The following is a 12,437-nucleotide window of genomic DNA, read 5'->3' as shown; positions in this document are numbered from 1 at the left end:
GACCCACAGCAGCAATAGTTTGAGTCCCAAAGTATGTCTGACTCCATTCTTTGGAAAGCCTTTGGAGTGACCAAGTCCAACCTTAAAACAACTATTCACTCAGAGAATTGCACATAGAGTTATCAAGTAAAGTTTTTTAAGCCCTCTAGGGAAGGCCACATTTATCATGGTAGGTAGGCTGGAACAAGCAAGAAAATGCAAACTCAGTACTCAAGTTCCGTATCTCCACCACTGCAATAGTTCATGGATGTCGTCAGTGGAGAGAGAAAATGAACCCAAGTGTTCAATCCCGGCTCCACAGGGCAAGGCTCTACTTACTTTCTCCCAGCCTGCTTCTACATATACAAGGGGAAGGGGAAAATAACTGGGGCGTGTAGTAAGCTCAGGAAATTCAATCATGAGGAAGAAGTGGAGAGCTGAGAGAAATATTAGCAACCGAGCATTTTAAACCAACCACCGCTGGATGAAGGGGAGTGGAGAGAGGGCAGAGGTAAGAGCTGCCCAGAGCAAGGCTTTTTTTGTTTTTTGTTTTGCTTTGTTGTTTTGTTCAAATCAATGCTCCTTCTTTTAGAGGGGTCAGAAACTTTTTGCAAGGGTCCACACACAGTAAATACTGCAGGCATTAAGGGCAGATAGTCTCCACCACAACAACTCTGCTGATCGTTGCACAAGAGTAGTAAGATATAACATATAAACAAATGGGCATGACTTGATTCCAATAAAACTTTATTTAAAAAAGCAAAGGTGTGTTTGGCCTGCAGGTCTTTGTTTGCTGATCCCTGTGTGAGAGGGTCAGGGAAGGAAATGTGAGCAGCAGAGAAGAAGGAGCGACAAACCAAAATGGCAGCTGGGAATAATGGAGAAGTGACAACTAAGAAGAGGTCCCTATATGGGCCCCATTTTTGGCTAGACAGAAATGGGAGAGAGACCTCCTGCTGAGCACCAGAAACCAGGCCTGTGTTTCTTGCCCCATTAGAGGAACCCCTTCCATCCCACCCCATCCAAACCATGCCAAGAATAAACAAAGGGGCCTGGGAGCCCAGCCCACTCACCAAGTCCTGGTCAGGAGAGTCATATGGTGATTCCCACTTGATGACCACTGAGGTTTTGCCCATATGAACCACATGCAGGTGACGGGGTGGAAGCCTGCTGTCTGGGATCATCTTCACTACGACGTAGTCAGAGGAAGGCCCTTGGTAGGGTACCACTACCCGGACCTAAAGCCCCAGCACACACATAGGAAAAATATATCACAGCCTTATGCAATCTTTATTAAAGAATTTTTTCAACAAAATAATGACAATAAAATTTCCGTTACCAAAAAATAACATAAAATATAAAATAATTTCCACCTTCCCTAGATCACTTTCCAAGAGGTACCACCAATAAGAATGTTTTGCGCTTCCTTCCAGAAATGCCCTATGCATACATAAGTACAGATATATATGTACACGTACACTTACACATGTGTGCATGGGTGTGCATATGTGGCCTATCTTCCTCAAATATTTTTTATACAACTGAGAAAATAGTATACATATGATCTTGGCTTCTTTCATTTAATAATACAGCTTAGAGATTTTTCCATATCAGTACATTTAGAGTTGTTGTATTTCTTATGAATGGCTGTCCTGCATTCCATTGCATGATTAACCAGTCCTCTCTTGATAGACATTTGTTTCACACTTTTGCTATCACAAGTAATAATAATGTACCAAGTATCCTTCTCCATCTATCTTGGCACACACGTAAAAGTATGTAGGCTAAATTCCTACAAGTGGAACCTGATAAAAGTTTTTGATTTACCTATACTTGTGACCAACTGCCGAGTTACCAATCCTCCATAATGGAGCTGCAGTTGGTGAAAGCATCGTTCATTCTGTATTTCAAGCAAGAACCTGATGATGCTTCTGAAGAAAAGGAAGTTGCCTCTCGTCACACACATTGATTCTGGAGTCCAGGTATGTGAGCTCCCCAGGTCCTGGGTTGAGACCAGAGCCCAGGACTTAAGACATCCCTTAAAAAACTGAAATGGTGGCCGGATGCAGTGGCTCACTCCTGTACTCCCAGCACTTTGAGAGGCCGAGACAGGTGGATCATAGGTCAGCAGATCGAGACCATCCTGGCGAACATGGTGAAACCCCATCTCTACTAAAAATACAAAAAGACTTAGCTGGGCATGGTGGCACATGCCTGTAGTCCCAGCTACTCAGGAGGCTGAGGAAGGAGAATTGCTTGAACCCAGGAGGTGGAGATTGCAGTGAGCTGAGATCGCACCATTGCACGCCAGCTTGGGCGACAGAGTGAGTCTCCGTCACAAAACAAAACAAAAAACAACAACAAAAATTTAGCCAGGTGTGGTGGCACAAGCCTGTGATTCCAGCTACACAGAAGGCTGAGGCAGGAGAATTGCTTGAATCCGGGAGGCAGAGGTTGCAGTGAGCTGAGATTGTGCCACTGCACTCCAGCCTGGCGACAGAGTGGGACTTCGTCTCAAAAAAAAAAAATTGAAATGGTACAGGAAACTTACCAGAAACAAATACTGCTCATCCTTACTGACAATGACCGTCTTGTTGTGGAGCGAAGTAGTCAAGCTCTTCGGGTTGCGATAGAGATCAAGAAAGGACGTGGCATAGAAAATCCCATAAACCTGGTAAAAGCAGAGAATGGAAGAGGACATCAGCTCATGGGCCAATGACCTCATTTCCTTGAAATACCCAATTTAAAACCCTGGAACTGCTTCAAAAGAGCTCAGAGAGAAGTATTCATTCAACATTGATTACATTTACAGCATTTACAGAGAAGGCACTTGGGCCAGGCACTGTATGTAGAGCTACAAAAATAAATAAGATGTGGTCTCTGTCCTCAAAGAGCTCATTCTGGAGGAGAGGCAGGCAGAGAAGAAAAACATACGTAATTATAAATAAAAAATGGCAAACACAGAGTATTAGATGCTACACCAGAAACCCACACGATGAGCCAGGGAACGGAGGTGCTATTAAAGAGAGGGTGTCATTCTACCATTGGCAGCATGGATGTGGGCTCCAAGGGGATGTGCTGAGTGCAAAGGAAAGCCATGGGAGGTTACAGAGTAGGTGTGAACACCCCAGGAAGTGTGTGGAGGGAGGGAAGGAGGGCAGATACTGCTGGCTGCAGGGACCCATCCTCCCTTTCTTCCTCAGAACTCTGGTTCTTATTGAGAATTGGTGCCTGGAAAAAACCTATACTGCGCACCTCCCTAAGCTAGGAGAGGGCCAGACAAGGAGTTTCCAGCCATGGAGATGCGGGCAGAAGTGTCACACAGAAAGCCTTAGGAGGGCTCATTACAACAGTGGGAGCAGTCTTCTTCCTGCCCTCCTGCCGCCTGAATATAGATCATGACTGCAGCCCCAGGAAGCCTCTTGGATCATAAGGTAAGCTTGAAGATGCATGCCACAGACTGGAGACAACAGGGCTCAGGTGCCCGATCAAACTGTGCTGCTCCAGCAGAAGCCCTGCACTGCTAAACTCTAAGCTTCTTTTAATTGAGAGAGGAAATAAACTGTTCAAAGCCACTGTTACTGTCAGTTCCTTTGCTCTATGCAGCCCTGTGTAATCCTAACTGCTAAATATTGGAAACTGAGGGAGTTTAAAGCAGGAAAGTGGCAATGAGATGAAGCTTATGGCAGGAAGTGGAAGCTAAGGGAGTTTCTAACCGGAGGGTGGGAGCTGAGGAAGCTTTCATTGTAAGGCAGAATCAAAGAGCATTTTCTCCAAGAGTTATGTGCACAGGTAAGACAGGGGCTTGAAGGGAACTGCAGGAGCTGCAGGAACCATGGGATGAACGGGAACTGAGCAGGATCTGCAAAGAGATTTCCAAGCCCAGGCAACGGAGTGACTCTCCAACACTGCTCAGCAGCTGTGAGAACTAAGCTCGAATGTTTTTAATCTTGCAGCAGGAACTGAGCAGGATCCGCCAAGGGATTTCCAAGTCCAGGCAAAGGGGTGACTTTCTCTAATACTGCTCAGCAGCTGTGAGGACTCAGCTCTGATTTTTAAAATCTTGCCCAAATTCCTATCTAAGGGGTCTGGGGGAGTCATGCCTTACAATTCATAAATTCTCATCAGATGGGTTTTGTGTAATCCTATATGTCGTGACTTACTTTCCAACTTGACTCTGACATAACACTATGAGACTAGGAAGAAAATCAAATATTTTACCCCAAAACATACTTCTTCATCATATTTTGAAATGGCCCTGCAAAGCTGTCCTTCCTGGGGGAAAATTTGCATCTGCAAAGAACCTCTATTAACATAGCTAGATCTTTTTCTTCCAGGCTCTCCCAATCCTAAAGACATTAACTAAATTTTTGCACCTTTGAAAGATCTGGATAGGAAACATTTGTCATCTATTGTCTAAGGGCAGCCACCATAAGACTTCACAAGAAACTTGGTCTCCACAATCTTTCATCTTAACCTGAACATTTCCTTTCTGTTGATCTAAGGTCTTTAGACGAACTCAACCAATTATCAACCAGAAATGTTTAAATTTACCTAAGCCTGGAAGCCCTCCCTTCCCTGCACCCACTTTGAGTTGTCCCACCTTTCTGGACCAAACCTGTGTATTTCTTAAATGTATTTGATTGATGTCTCATGCCTCCCTAAAATGTATAAAACCAAGCTGCACCATCTTGGCCATCTTGGGCACATGTTCCCAGGACCTCCTAAAGGCTGTGTCACTGACCATGGTCACTCTTATTTGGCTCAGAGTTAATCTCTTCAAATATTTTACAGAGTTTAACTCTTTTGTTGAGAGCTGAAAAAGGACAGATGGGAGAGCACAGACAGAGAAAGAGGAAGAGAAGCCCTGAATGAGGCAATCACCTGGGAGGAGGTAGGAAAGAAGTTTAAGGGACTCAAAGGGGTCCCAAAGCAAATGCAAATGGAGCTGCAATGCATGAGATGGAAATAGGCCATGTGGGGGCTCAGAGCAGAGGCAGGATGGCCTCACCGAGGACAAGGCTGGTGACTGCCCTGGATGGGTGTCTCTGGACAGGAAAGGGGTCCACAGAGCCACTGGAGCCAAGGGATGAGAGTTTCCCATATGCACAGGGAAAATGGCACTTCTCACAGTGGACAGGAAAATCATGAGGGTTGCCAGGGTCTTCAGTGAACTAAAGAGGGGCGAAGTAGAGAGCTTCCCACAGGTGATCTCATTTGCATTCTCACCTCTGAAAGCCACCATAAGTGTGACCAGTGCATGAGCTGCTGGGATGAGGGGCAGGAAGGCTCCTCCAACTTCACACACAGTTAGAGACCCTAAATCAAGTCAGGCTTCAGTGTTCTGTGCAATTGTCCAACTCTGGATAGAGTTGGGGGGTGACGAGGCAGTCATGAGCTGCTGGGTATACAAATGAAAAGAAAGGGTACTTTGTGAATAGACTCAGCTTCCAGGTAAGAGAGAGCTCCAGGGATGGCTCAGGGCTTCTCCTCACTGTCCCTGCCTCAACATCAGGTGCTGGGACATAGAAAAGAGCAGAGCCAGACCTGAGCTGAAATTCAGTCTACTGCTTGTGAGAGTGTCAACTCTGGCAAGTTACTTAGCCTCACTGTGCCTTAGTTTCCCTGCTGGCAAAATGGGAGTATTTACCCGCAGAACCAATGACAGGAACAAGGGGAGAATGTGTTCATTGGGTTTCGTATTGTTGCTGGCATACACTGGCTGCTCAGTAAATCTTACTTCTCCTTCCTTCTTCTTCACTGATTTTACACAGTTACTTACAAACTTTGGTTATTTCCCTATGAATCAGCCCTGCACCAAATGCACACTGACGATATCCTCAGAAGATAAGACATAGGCTGCTCATCACTAAGGATTTACTAATTCCTGACTATAAATTTACTTCTATATCCTTTTCTGAGAAAATCCAGAAAATGATCCTTTCCTTCAAGAAACTTACAAACTAGTTAGGAAGGTAAGAGTAACAGACAGAAATTATCAAACAGCGTAAAGCTGTAGTTAACGAAATATCATGCTATATGGAAGCAACTATAAACGTACTAGGAGTTCATAGGGAAAGAGAGCAATGAGAAGGAAGGATTTTCCTGCATACCAGGAGGAGGGAAGGACTCCAAGGAAGAGAAAGGGCATAAGGCAAGAGGGGGATGAAAGTGCCAAGAGCCTTGGGACCATCGACCTAAAAGCAAAGGGGACACACCCAGCAAGGGTGGAAAGTGAAGCACCAGACTCAAAAAGGAGCACAGATCTGATCGCAGTGAATCATAATGCACATATGAAAACAAAGAAAAAGAAAAGACCTATAATCAAGTGCAGCAGGGACACTGGAACATTTGCCAAAGAGAAAAGAGCGCTGGAGTTGTGTGGTGGCTTAACGTTAGGGGAGAGTCCACACTCGCCTTGTGGTAGTTATTCTGGCTGACTCACCACATTCCGGGGGCCAGTCCAGGTACATTCCACTGCAGTCTGATTGATGGCTTTGGCCTTGAGGCTAGGTGCAGGTGGGCAAACCCCTTTGGTCATGACATGCTCAAATGCCAGAGGGCTATCCCCCAAGTCAGTCTTGGCCCAGGCAGAAATCTCATAGGACGTATGAGCTGTCAGATTGCCAACTGTGAAAACAGGAAAAGGAGATTCCAGAAGGAAGTTTGGGGATGTGAGTCAAGGATGTGTCTTGATTTATGCACTCTTTCTTTTTTTTAATAGTAATCTCTTGATTTAAATGAGTTCCACGTACTGTAGGACTGTCATTAGATAACAAATTCATTCAACGTTTATGTACTAATGATGCCTATATGTAACACACTGCACAGGCACTGGATAATTTCTTTAAAGCTGCCCATCCACGGATTTCAGTTGGTACAACGCTCCTGGAAGCCATCTGGTCTTATATAACAAGAACCTTGAAAATCACACCCTTCAGTACAGTTATCCCATGAAGTCAGAGAAAGACTCAAAAGCGTGTTTAACAAGGATCCCCATCACAGTGTTACGGTAGGAAAAAACTGAATATAATTTGATTGCCTAGTCACAGGTTAATAAATAATGTGCATTCCATGAACTACTGTACAGGCAATAAATGTTGTTTCAAAAATATTTAATGACACTGGAAAATTGTCACAATTTTATGTTAAGTGAAAAGGGCAGAAAACAATACTATATATGGCATTCTTCTGATTTTAGAAAAAAGATATAAAGAGGTCAATTTATGGAAAATATATATAAGATATCTGATATGTGAAAGTGAAATTACAGGCAATTTTAATTTTCATTACACTCTTTTTGTTCTCTTAATTTTCTGAAACAAACATGTATCCACTTTCTAATCAGGCGAAATGCTATTAAAAGTAAAAGGAAAGCGACAAGGGGGAGGCTATGCCTTTGGAATCGGAAGGACTGGGGTTTAAGGCCTGACTCTATACTTTGTGATTGTATAACCTTGGGTAAAGTATTTAAACTCTCTACTTCCTTGTTTGTAATATGGAGAAAAAAATAACAGCACTTACAGCAGCTGCCAGCTTGCAGAGAGAAAAAAAGAAAATGCTCATAAAGTGCTTGCCATTAACGCCTAGCATTGTGCTACCCCTAATAGATTTCAGACAACAGCTAGTTAAGACTTCTGCTCCTGGCTCTGCCAGTTCCTACTGGGGCAACACTGAGGCCATGAGACCATAGGTGTTGGAGTTAGAAAGATGTGTGTTCCAATCCTCTCTGCCACCATCTGAGTATGACTTATTCTTTTAACTTTAGTTTTGCTTCTGTAAAGTGGGCATAGCTCACAGAATTATAATTGGGGTGATGTAAACAACACGCATAGAATGCCTGTGTAAATTCTTGCACACAGTAGGTGCTCAATGGACAAGAGTAAAAATAACAACCTCCTTGGGCACCTTGTAGACTTTCAGTTAAGAAAAAAAAAAAAGTAATAGGCTGGACGCAGTGGCTCACGCCTGTAATCCCAGCATTTTGGGAGGCTGAGGCGGGTGGATCACCTGAGGTCGGGAGTTTGAGACCAACATGACCAACATGGAAAACCCCATCTCTACTAAAAATATAAAATTAGCCAGGTGTGGTGCCACATGCCTGTAATCCCAGTTACTCAGAAGGCTAAGGCAGGAGAATCACTTCAACCTGGGAGGCAAGGGTTGCAGTGAGCCGAGACTGTGCCGCTACACTCCGGCCTGGGCAGCAAGAGTGAAACGCCATCTCAAAAAAAAAAAAAAAAAAAAAAAGCAATAATAGAACATTTGTAGTCTCTATTTTACAAGGCTATAACAAGGACTAAATAAAAATGTGATTGAAAGTACTGCACAGTCTAGAAGACGAAGACAGGAAGAAGCTCCCATTGTCATTCTCAATAGTATCAGGCAGCTTGTGCCACTTAGAAATAAATTAAAATCCGTCCTTTAGCACATGTTTAGATCTAGGATTTTACTGAGACTTACTGCTGGTACATATGTAACAGGGACTGGGCCACTCCTCCCTTAGTTTTTTGTCCATTTCTCCAGGCAACATATATTTACTGAATGCCAGTTATGCATGAGGCCTTCCGCTGCCTCTCATGAGCAATGGAGGAGTGAACCAGACTAGAGAAGAGAGACAGGGAACTACATCTATGAGCTCATTCCTTTGGAAATCAAAACTCATCTGCAGAGAGGTAGTTTTGCCTCTGTCCAATTTTCCTCTTTGTAGCCCCCAACTCCCATTAAGGGTCATGAGGTTAGAGGAAGGCTCAAGGGGCCACCAACTGCATCCCTTTGCCTAGGGTCAGCAGCACACTTACAGGATCCTCAGTGGACAAGAACCTGTCAACGCAGAAAGGCCTCCAGAGAATACCTCCCCTTCCCTGGCACCCCCAATCAAGCTCTGCAGCGGGAAAGTGTCGGTCCAGCCTTACTCTTTCCTGTTCACACACTGACCAGCACCAAGGTGTTACCTTTGTGTGACAATATGCTTCCTCGGAAGTTCAAAGTTCTCCTCTCTTGCTTGTGGGTGTCAAACGCCCAGTAGAGGTTCACCACATAGCCATTCACCTGCCAAGAACCAAAAAGCATGTTAGATGAACAGCTAGTCATAGGACACACCAAATACAAAAGGCAGGGTTAAAAATACACCCTCTTCTTGTTGTTTTCTTGGGCATCTCATTTCTTAAACAGGTTGTTTTTAAAACTTTTTAAACAAGTTCTGTTAGTGCTGCCATTCGCTAATATTTAGTTATACTCCACCTGCTTCTAAAAACAAACATGAGACCATTTATAATTTATAGATTCAATGAAACAAAAAAAGAAATGCAGAATAAAAGGACGAGAACCCATTAATAAAGGTAGAAAGAGGAAAAATGGGAAAGATAATTAGACTATGGAAATTAAGGATAAATCCTTGCAGTCGAGGCCAAGTGAAATCTGCTATGCAGATGGGCCAATACAGGGGACAGTGGTGCTGGAAGAGGAAGATCTTAGGTGGATAGAAAGTGGATATGTTTCCAAGGTATTCAACTTTCCCACAAGAAGGTTATTCTTCCACCGTGAGCACCTCAGCATTAGTGCTTAGCACCAGGAAATCCAATAAAGCTGAAAATTACAGGGCATACATATTCTGTTAACACCAACTCTTTATTTGCACTGTAGCTGTGAACCATTTAATTATATGGTTAAGGAAAAAAAGGCACCAGGCTGAGGCAGAATAATTACATGCGAAGACTCAAGTTGTTCTTTGTGGGGGAAGGAACCACCCTTAGTTCTGGTATTTTAGCTCCACTAGATCAAGCCGTTCGTTCCCCCCTTCCCCCAGTCTTACTGTTCTATGTCCTTTTAGCTCCCATACAAAATAAAGCCCCATCCAGCTGCTGGTTTGAAATCCCCACATTACCTTGATATCAGTCTCCACGGTCAGGGTGAAGCTTAGATAATTTTCACCATAGCTGTCAATGTGGATATCTGGCGGTGGGATCACTGAAAACAAACAGGAATTCAAAAACAGAAACCAAGTGATGAAAATCGAGGAAGGCAGGACTTAACAGTTTTCAACACGACAGACAAAGCCATCATTCAGCTGGGGAAGAAAGGGTATTTCTTTGGTGGTGTTCCTCATCTATCTCTTTTACCACTGTTTTCCTGAAGCTAAGGTTGGTCCACAGTCGCTTGGTGAACACAAAAGTATCTGGCTCAGTCAGCTATCCTGGCAATTAGGTCAGGCAGAAAAGTTCCATTTTGTAAAGTTCCCAAAACAGCCCAGCTTCAGGCTGGTTCTTAAAGGCACAGGGATGATTCACCACAAATGGATCTTTTTTTTATGTATATGTATTTTATTGCACTTTAGGTTCTGGGGTACATGTGCAGAACATGCAAGGCTGTTGCATAGGTACGTACATGGTAATGTGGTTTTCTGCCTCGATCCTCCCATCACCTATATCTGGCATTTCTCCCCACATTATCCCTCCCCAACCTCCCTACTCCTTGCTGTCCCTCCCCTATTCCCCACCAACAGACCCCAGTGTGTGATGCTCCCCTCCCTGTGTCCATGTGTTCTCATTGTTCAACACTCGCCTATGAGTGAGAACTTGTGGTGTTTGTTTTTCTGTTCTTGTGTCAGTTTGCTGAGAACGATGGATTCCAGCTTCATTCATGTCCCCGCAAAGGATATGAACTCATCGTTTTTTATGGCTGCATAGTATTTTATGGTGTATATATGCTACATTTTGTTTATCTAGTCTATCATTGATGGGCAATTGGGTTGGTTCCAAGTCTTTGCTACTGTAAACAGTGCTGCAATGAACATATGTATGCATGTGTTTTTATAACAGAATGATTTATAATCCTTTGGGTATATACCCAGTAATGGGATTGCTGGGTCAAATGGAATTTCTATATCTAGGTCCTTGAGGAATCGCCACCCTGTCTTCCACAATGGTTGAACTAAGTTACACTCCCACCAACAGTGTAAAAGTGTTCCCATTTCTCCACATCCTCTCCAGCATCTGTTGTCTCCAGATTTTTTAATGGTCACCATTCTAACTGGCGTGAGATGGTATCTTGATTGGCACTAACAAAGTCCCATCAATCTCAAGTCCTTTTGGAAGGCTGACAACGAGATAAATCATACATTGTAAACATGCGTGTGGCAAACTGAAAGAATTTGGCCTCTGGAATCTGGCTGAGTTCGAATTCCTGTTCCGGCTGCTGTGTAACCTGGGCAAGTTACTTATCTTCCTGAGATGTTATCTGCATTTCACAGAGCTGGGGAAGGTTAACTAAAATAATGTATATATGGTGCCTAGCACTCAACCGATACTCTCTTTCTCTCCCTTTCTAATATAGCCTCACATATGGCTGACTAAACAACTAGAAACCAACTGGTGCTCTCAAAAAGATGGGCGCTCAAGCTGAGAGCCGAGGGGGCAAGGAGGAAGTGGCCAAGGAAACGACTCTTCTCAGTTCCACCGATGAGTGCTATGCTTGTTATCTGGAAGTCTGCCCACCAGAAAGCTGACAGTGCTTAGCCCAGCATGATCTAAAAGAGCTCAACGGATCAACATTATCAGAAGGTAATATTTAAATGACAACTTGCCTATTAGACTCTCCGCACATATGCCCCTTCTCTAGACTGGGTAAGAGAAATTCGAAGGAGGAGATAAGATTTGGTGGCAAAAAAGATGTCAAAGTCTGAAGAGGTCTGTCCAGATGATCAGTCACATAATAAAACTAGGCTTCAGGAAAACGCAATCATCGGAAGAAGAAAGGATATTGGAAGCTTCAGGCGGCCAACCGGAGCAAAACAGCGCGGGTGCTGCGTACGGTAAAGCTGACTTGAATTATAATTACGGCAACCAGGGACAAGTCACAATCCACTCCAAACCCCAGTTTCCTTAGCTATACAGTGAGGATAAGGATACTTATCTCATAGGATTCATAAGGATTAATAAGAGATCAATTCACAAGCAACAATAGCACGGTGCTTAGGGTGTAAGAAGTGCTCAGGGAATGGTGGCTTTTCTCACTGTCATCACTAATCCACTACATTCACCAATTAACCTGGTGCGTGCGCTGATGCCGCTGCTGTCTTTGTCCTTCGTCTTCTGACTTTATTACAATACCAGGTCACAGATATTTCATAACGAATACTTTTTGGATGCAGCCTACAGCTGCTTTCTGTACAAATCCTCGCCTAAATATATGCAAGGAGCTGAGATTCGTCAAAATCACAGAAAAGAAGTTAGAGAGAAGTAACCACCTACGGAGACTTTCAAATGCAATTGTGACTTGTGCCTTGTGAATTCAAGGTACATGTTTTTTGTGGATATTCCAACATCCCTTCTTCTTGGTATGTGTGGTCAGTGTTTTGAAACAGATTTGGTAGAGAGAAGTGATAAAACAATAAAAACTCTTAAGAGAGTGTGAATTCAGCAGGCTTTCTCTAATACCTGCAAGCATTCTGCTCCAAA

General features: G+C 43.7%; 1 protein-coding gene and 1 long non-coding RNA gene across 3 annotated transcripts in view; one reads left to right on the top strand and one right to left on the bottom strand.

Moving 5' to 3' along the window:
- The window catches only part of SORL1 (sortilin related receptor 1), a 175,111-nt gene that overhangs the window by 12,551 nt on the left and 150,123 nt on the right, over positions 1-12,437 (bottom strand). For both annotated transcript variants that reach the window (XM_035264890.3, XM_078339716.1), the window contains exons 39-43: positions 9,866-9,948; positions 8,934-9,030; positions 6,425-6,609; positions 2,531-2,650; positions 1,053-1,217 (exon numbers count right to left, since the gene is read on the bottom strand). In XM_035264890.3, coding sequence (XP_035120781.3) covers positions 1,053-1,217; positions 2,531-2,650; positions 6,425-6,609; positions 8,934-9,030; positions 9,866-9,948 — 650 coding nt within the window. The remainder of the gene's footprint in view (positions 1-1,052; positions 1,218-2,530; positions 2,651-6,424; positions 6,610-8,933; positions 9,031-9,865; positions 9,949-12,437) is intronic.
- Positions 3,181-12,394, top strand: LOC118145724 (uncharacterized). Its single transcript, XR_004731057.3, has 4 exons — positions 3,181-3,413; positions 6,811-6,991; positions 10,316-10,357; positions 11,314-12,394. It is a non-coding gene; the product is annotated as an uncharacterized LOC118145724 (long non-coding RNA).

This window comes from Callithrix jacchus, chromosome 10 (assembly GCF_049354715.1).
Source record: "Callithrix jacchus isolate 240 chromosome 10, calJac240_pri, whole genome shotgun sequence".
Lineage (NCBI taxonomy): Eukaryota > Metazoa > Chordata > Mammalia > Primates > Cebidae > Callithrix > Callithrix jacchus.
This window is presented reverse-complemented; position numbering and strand designations above follow the sequence as displayed.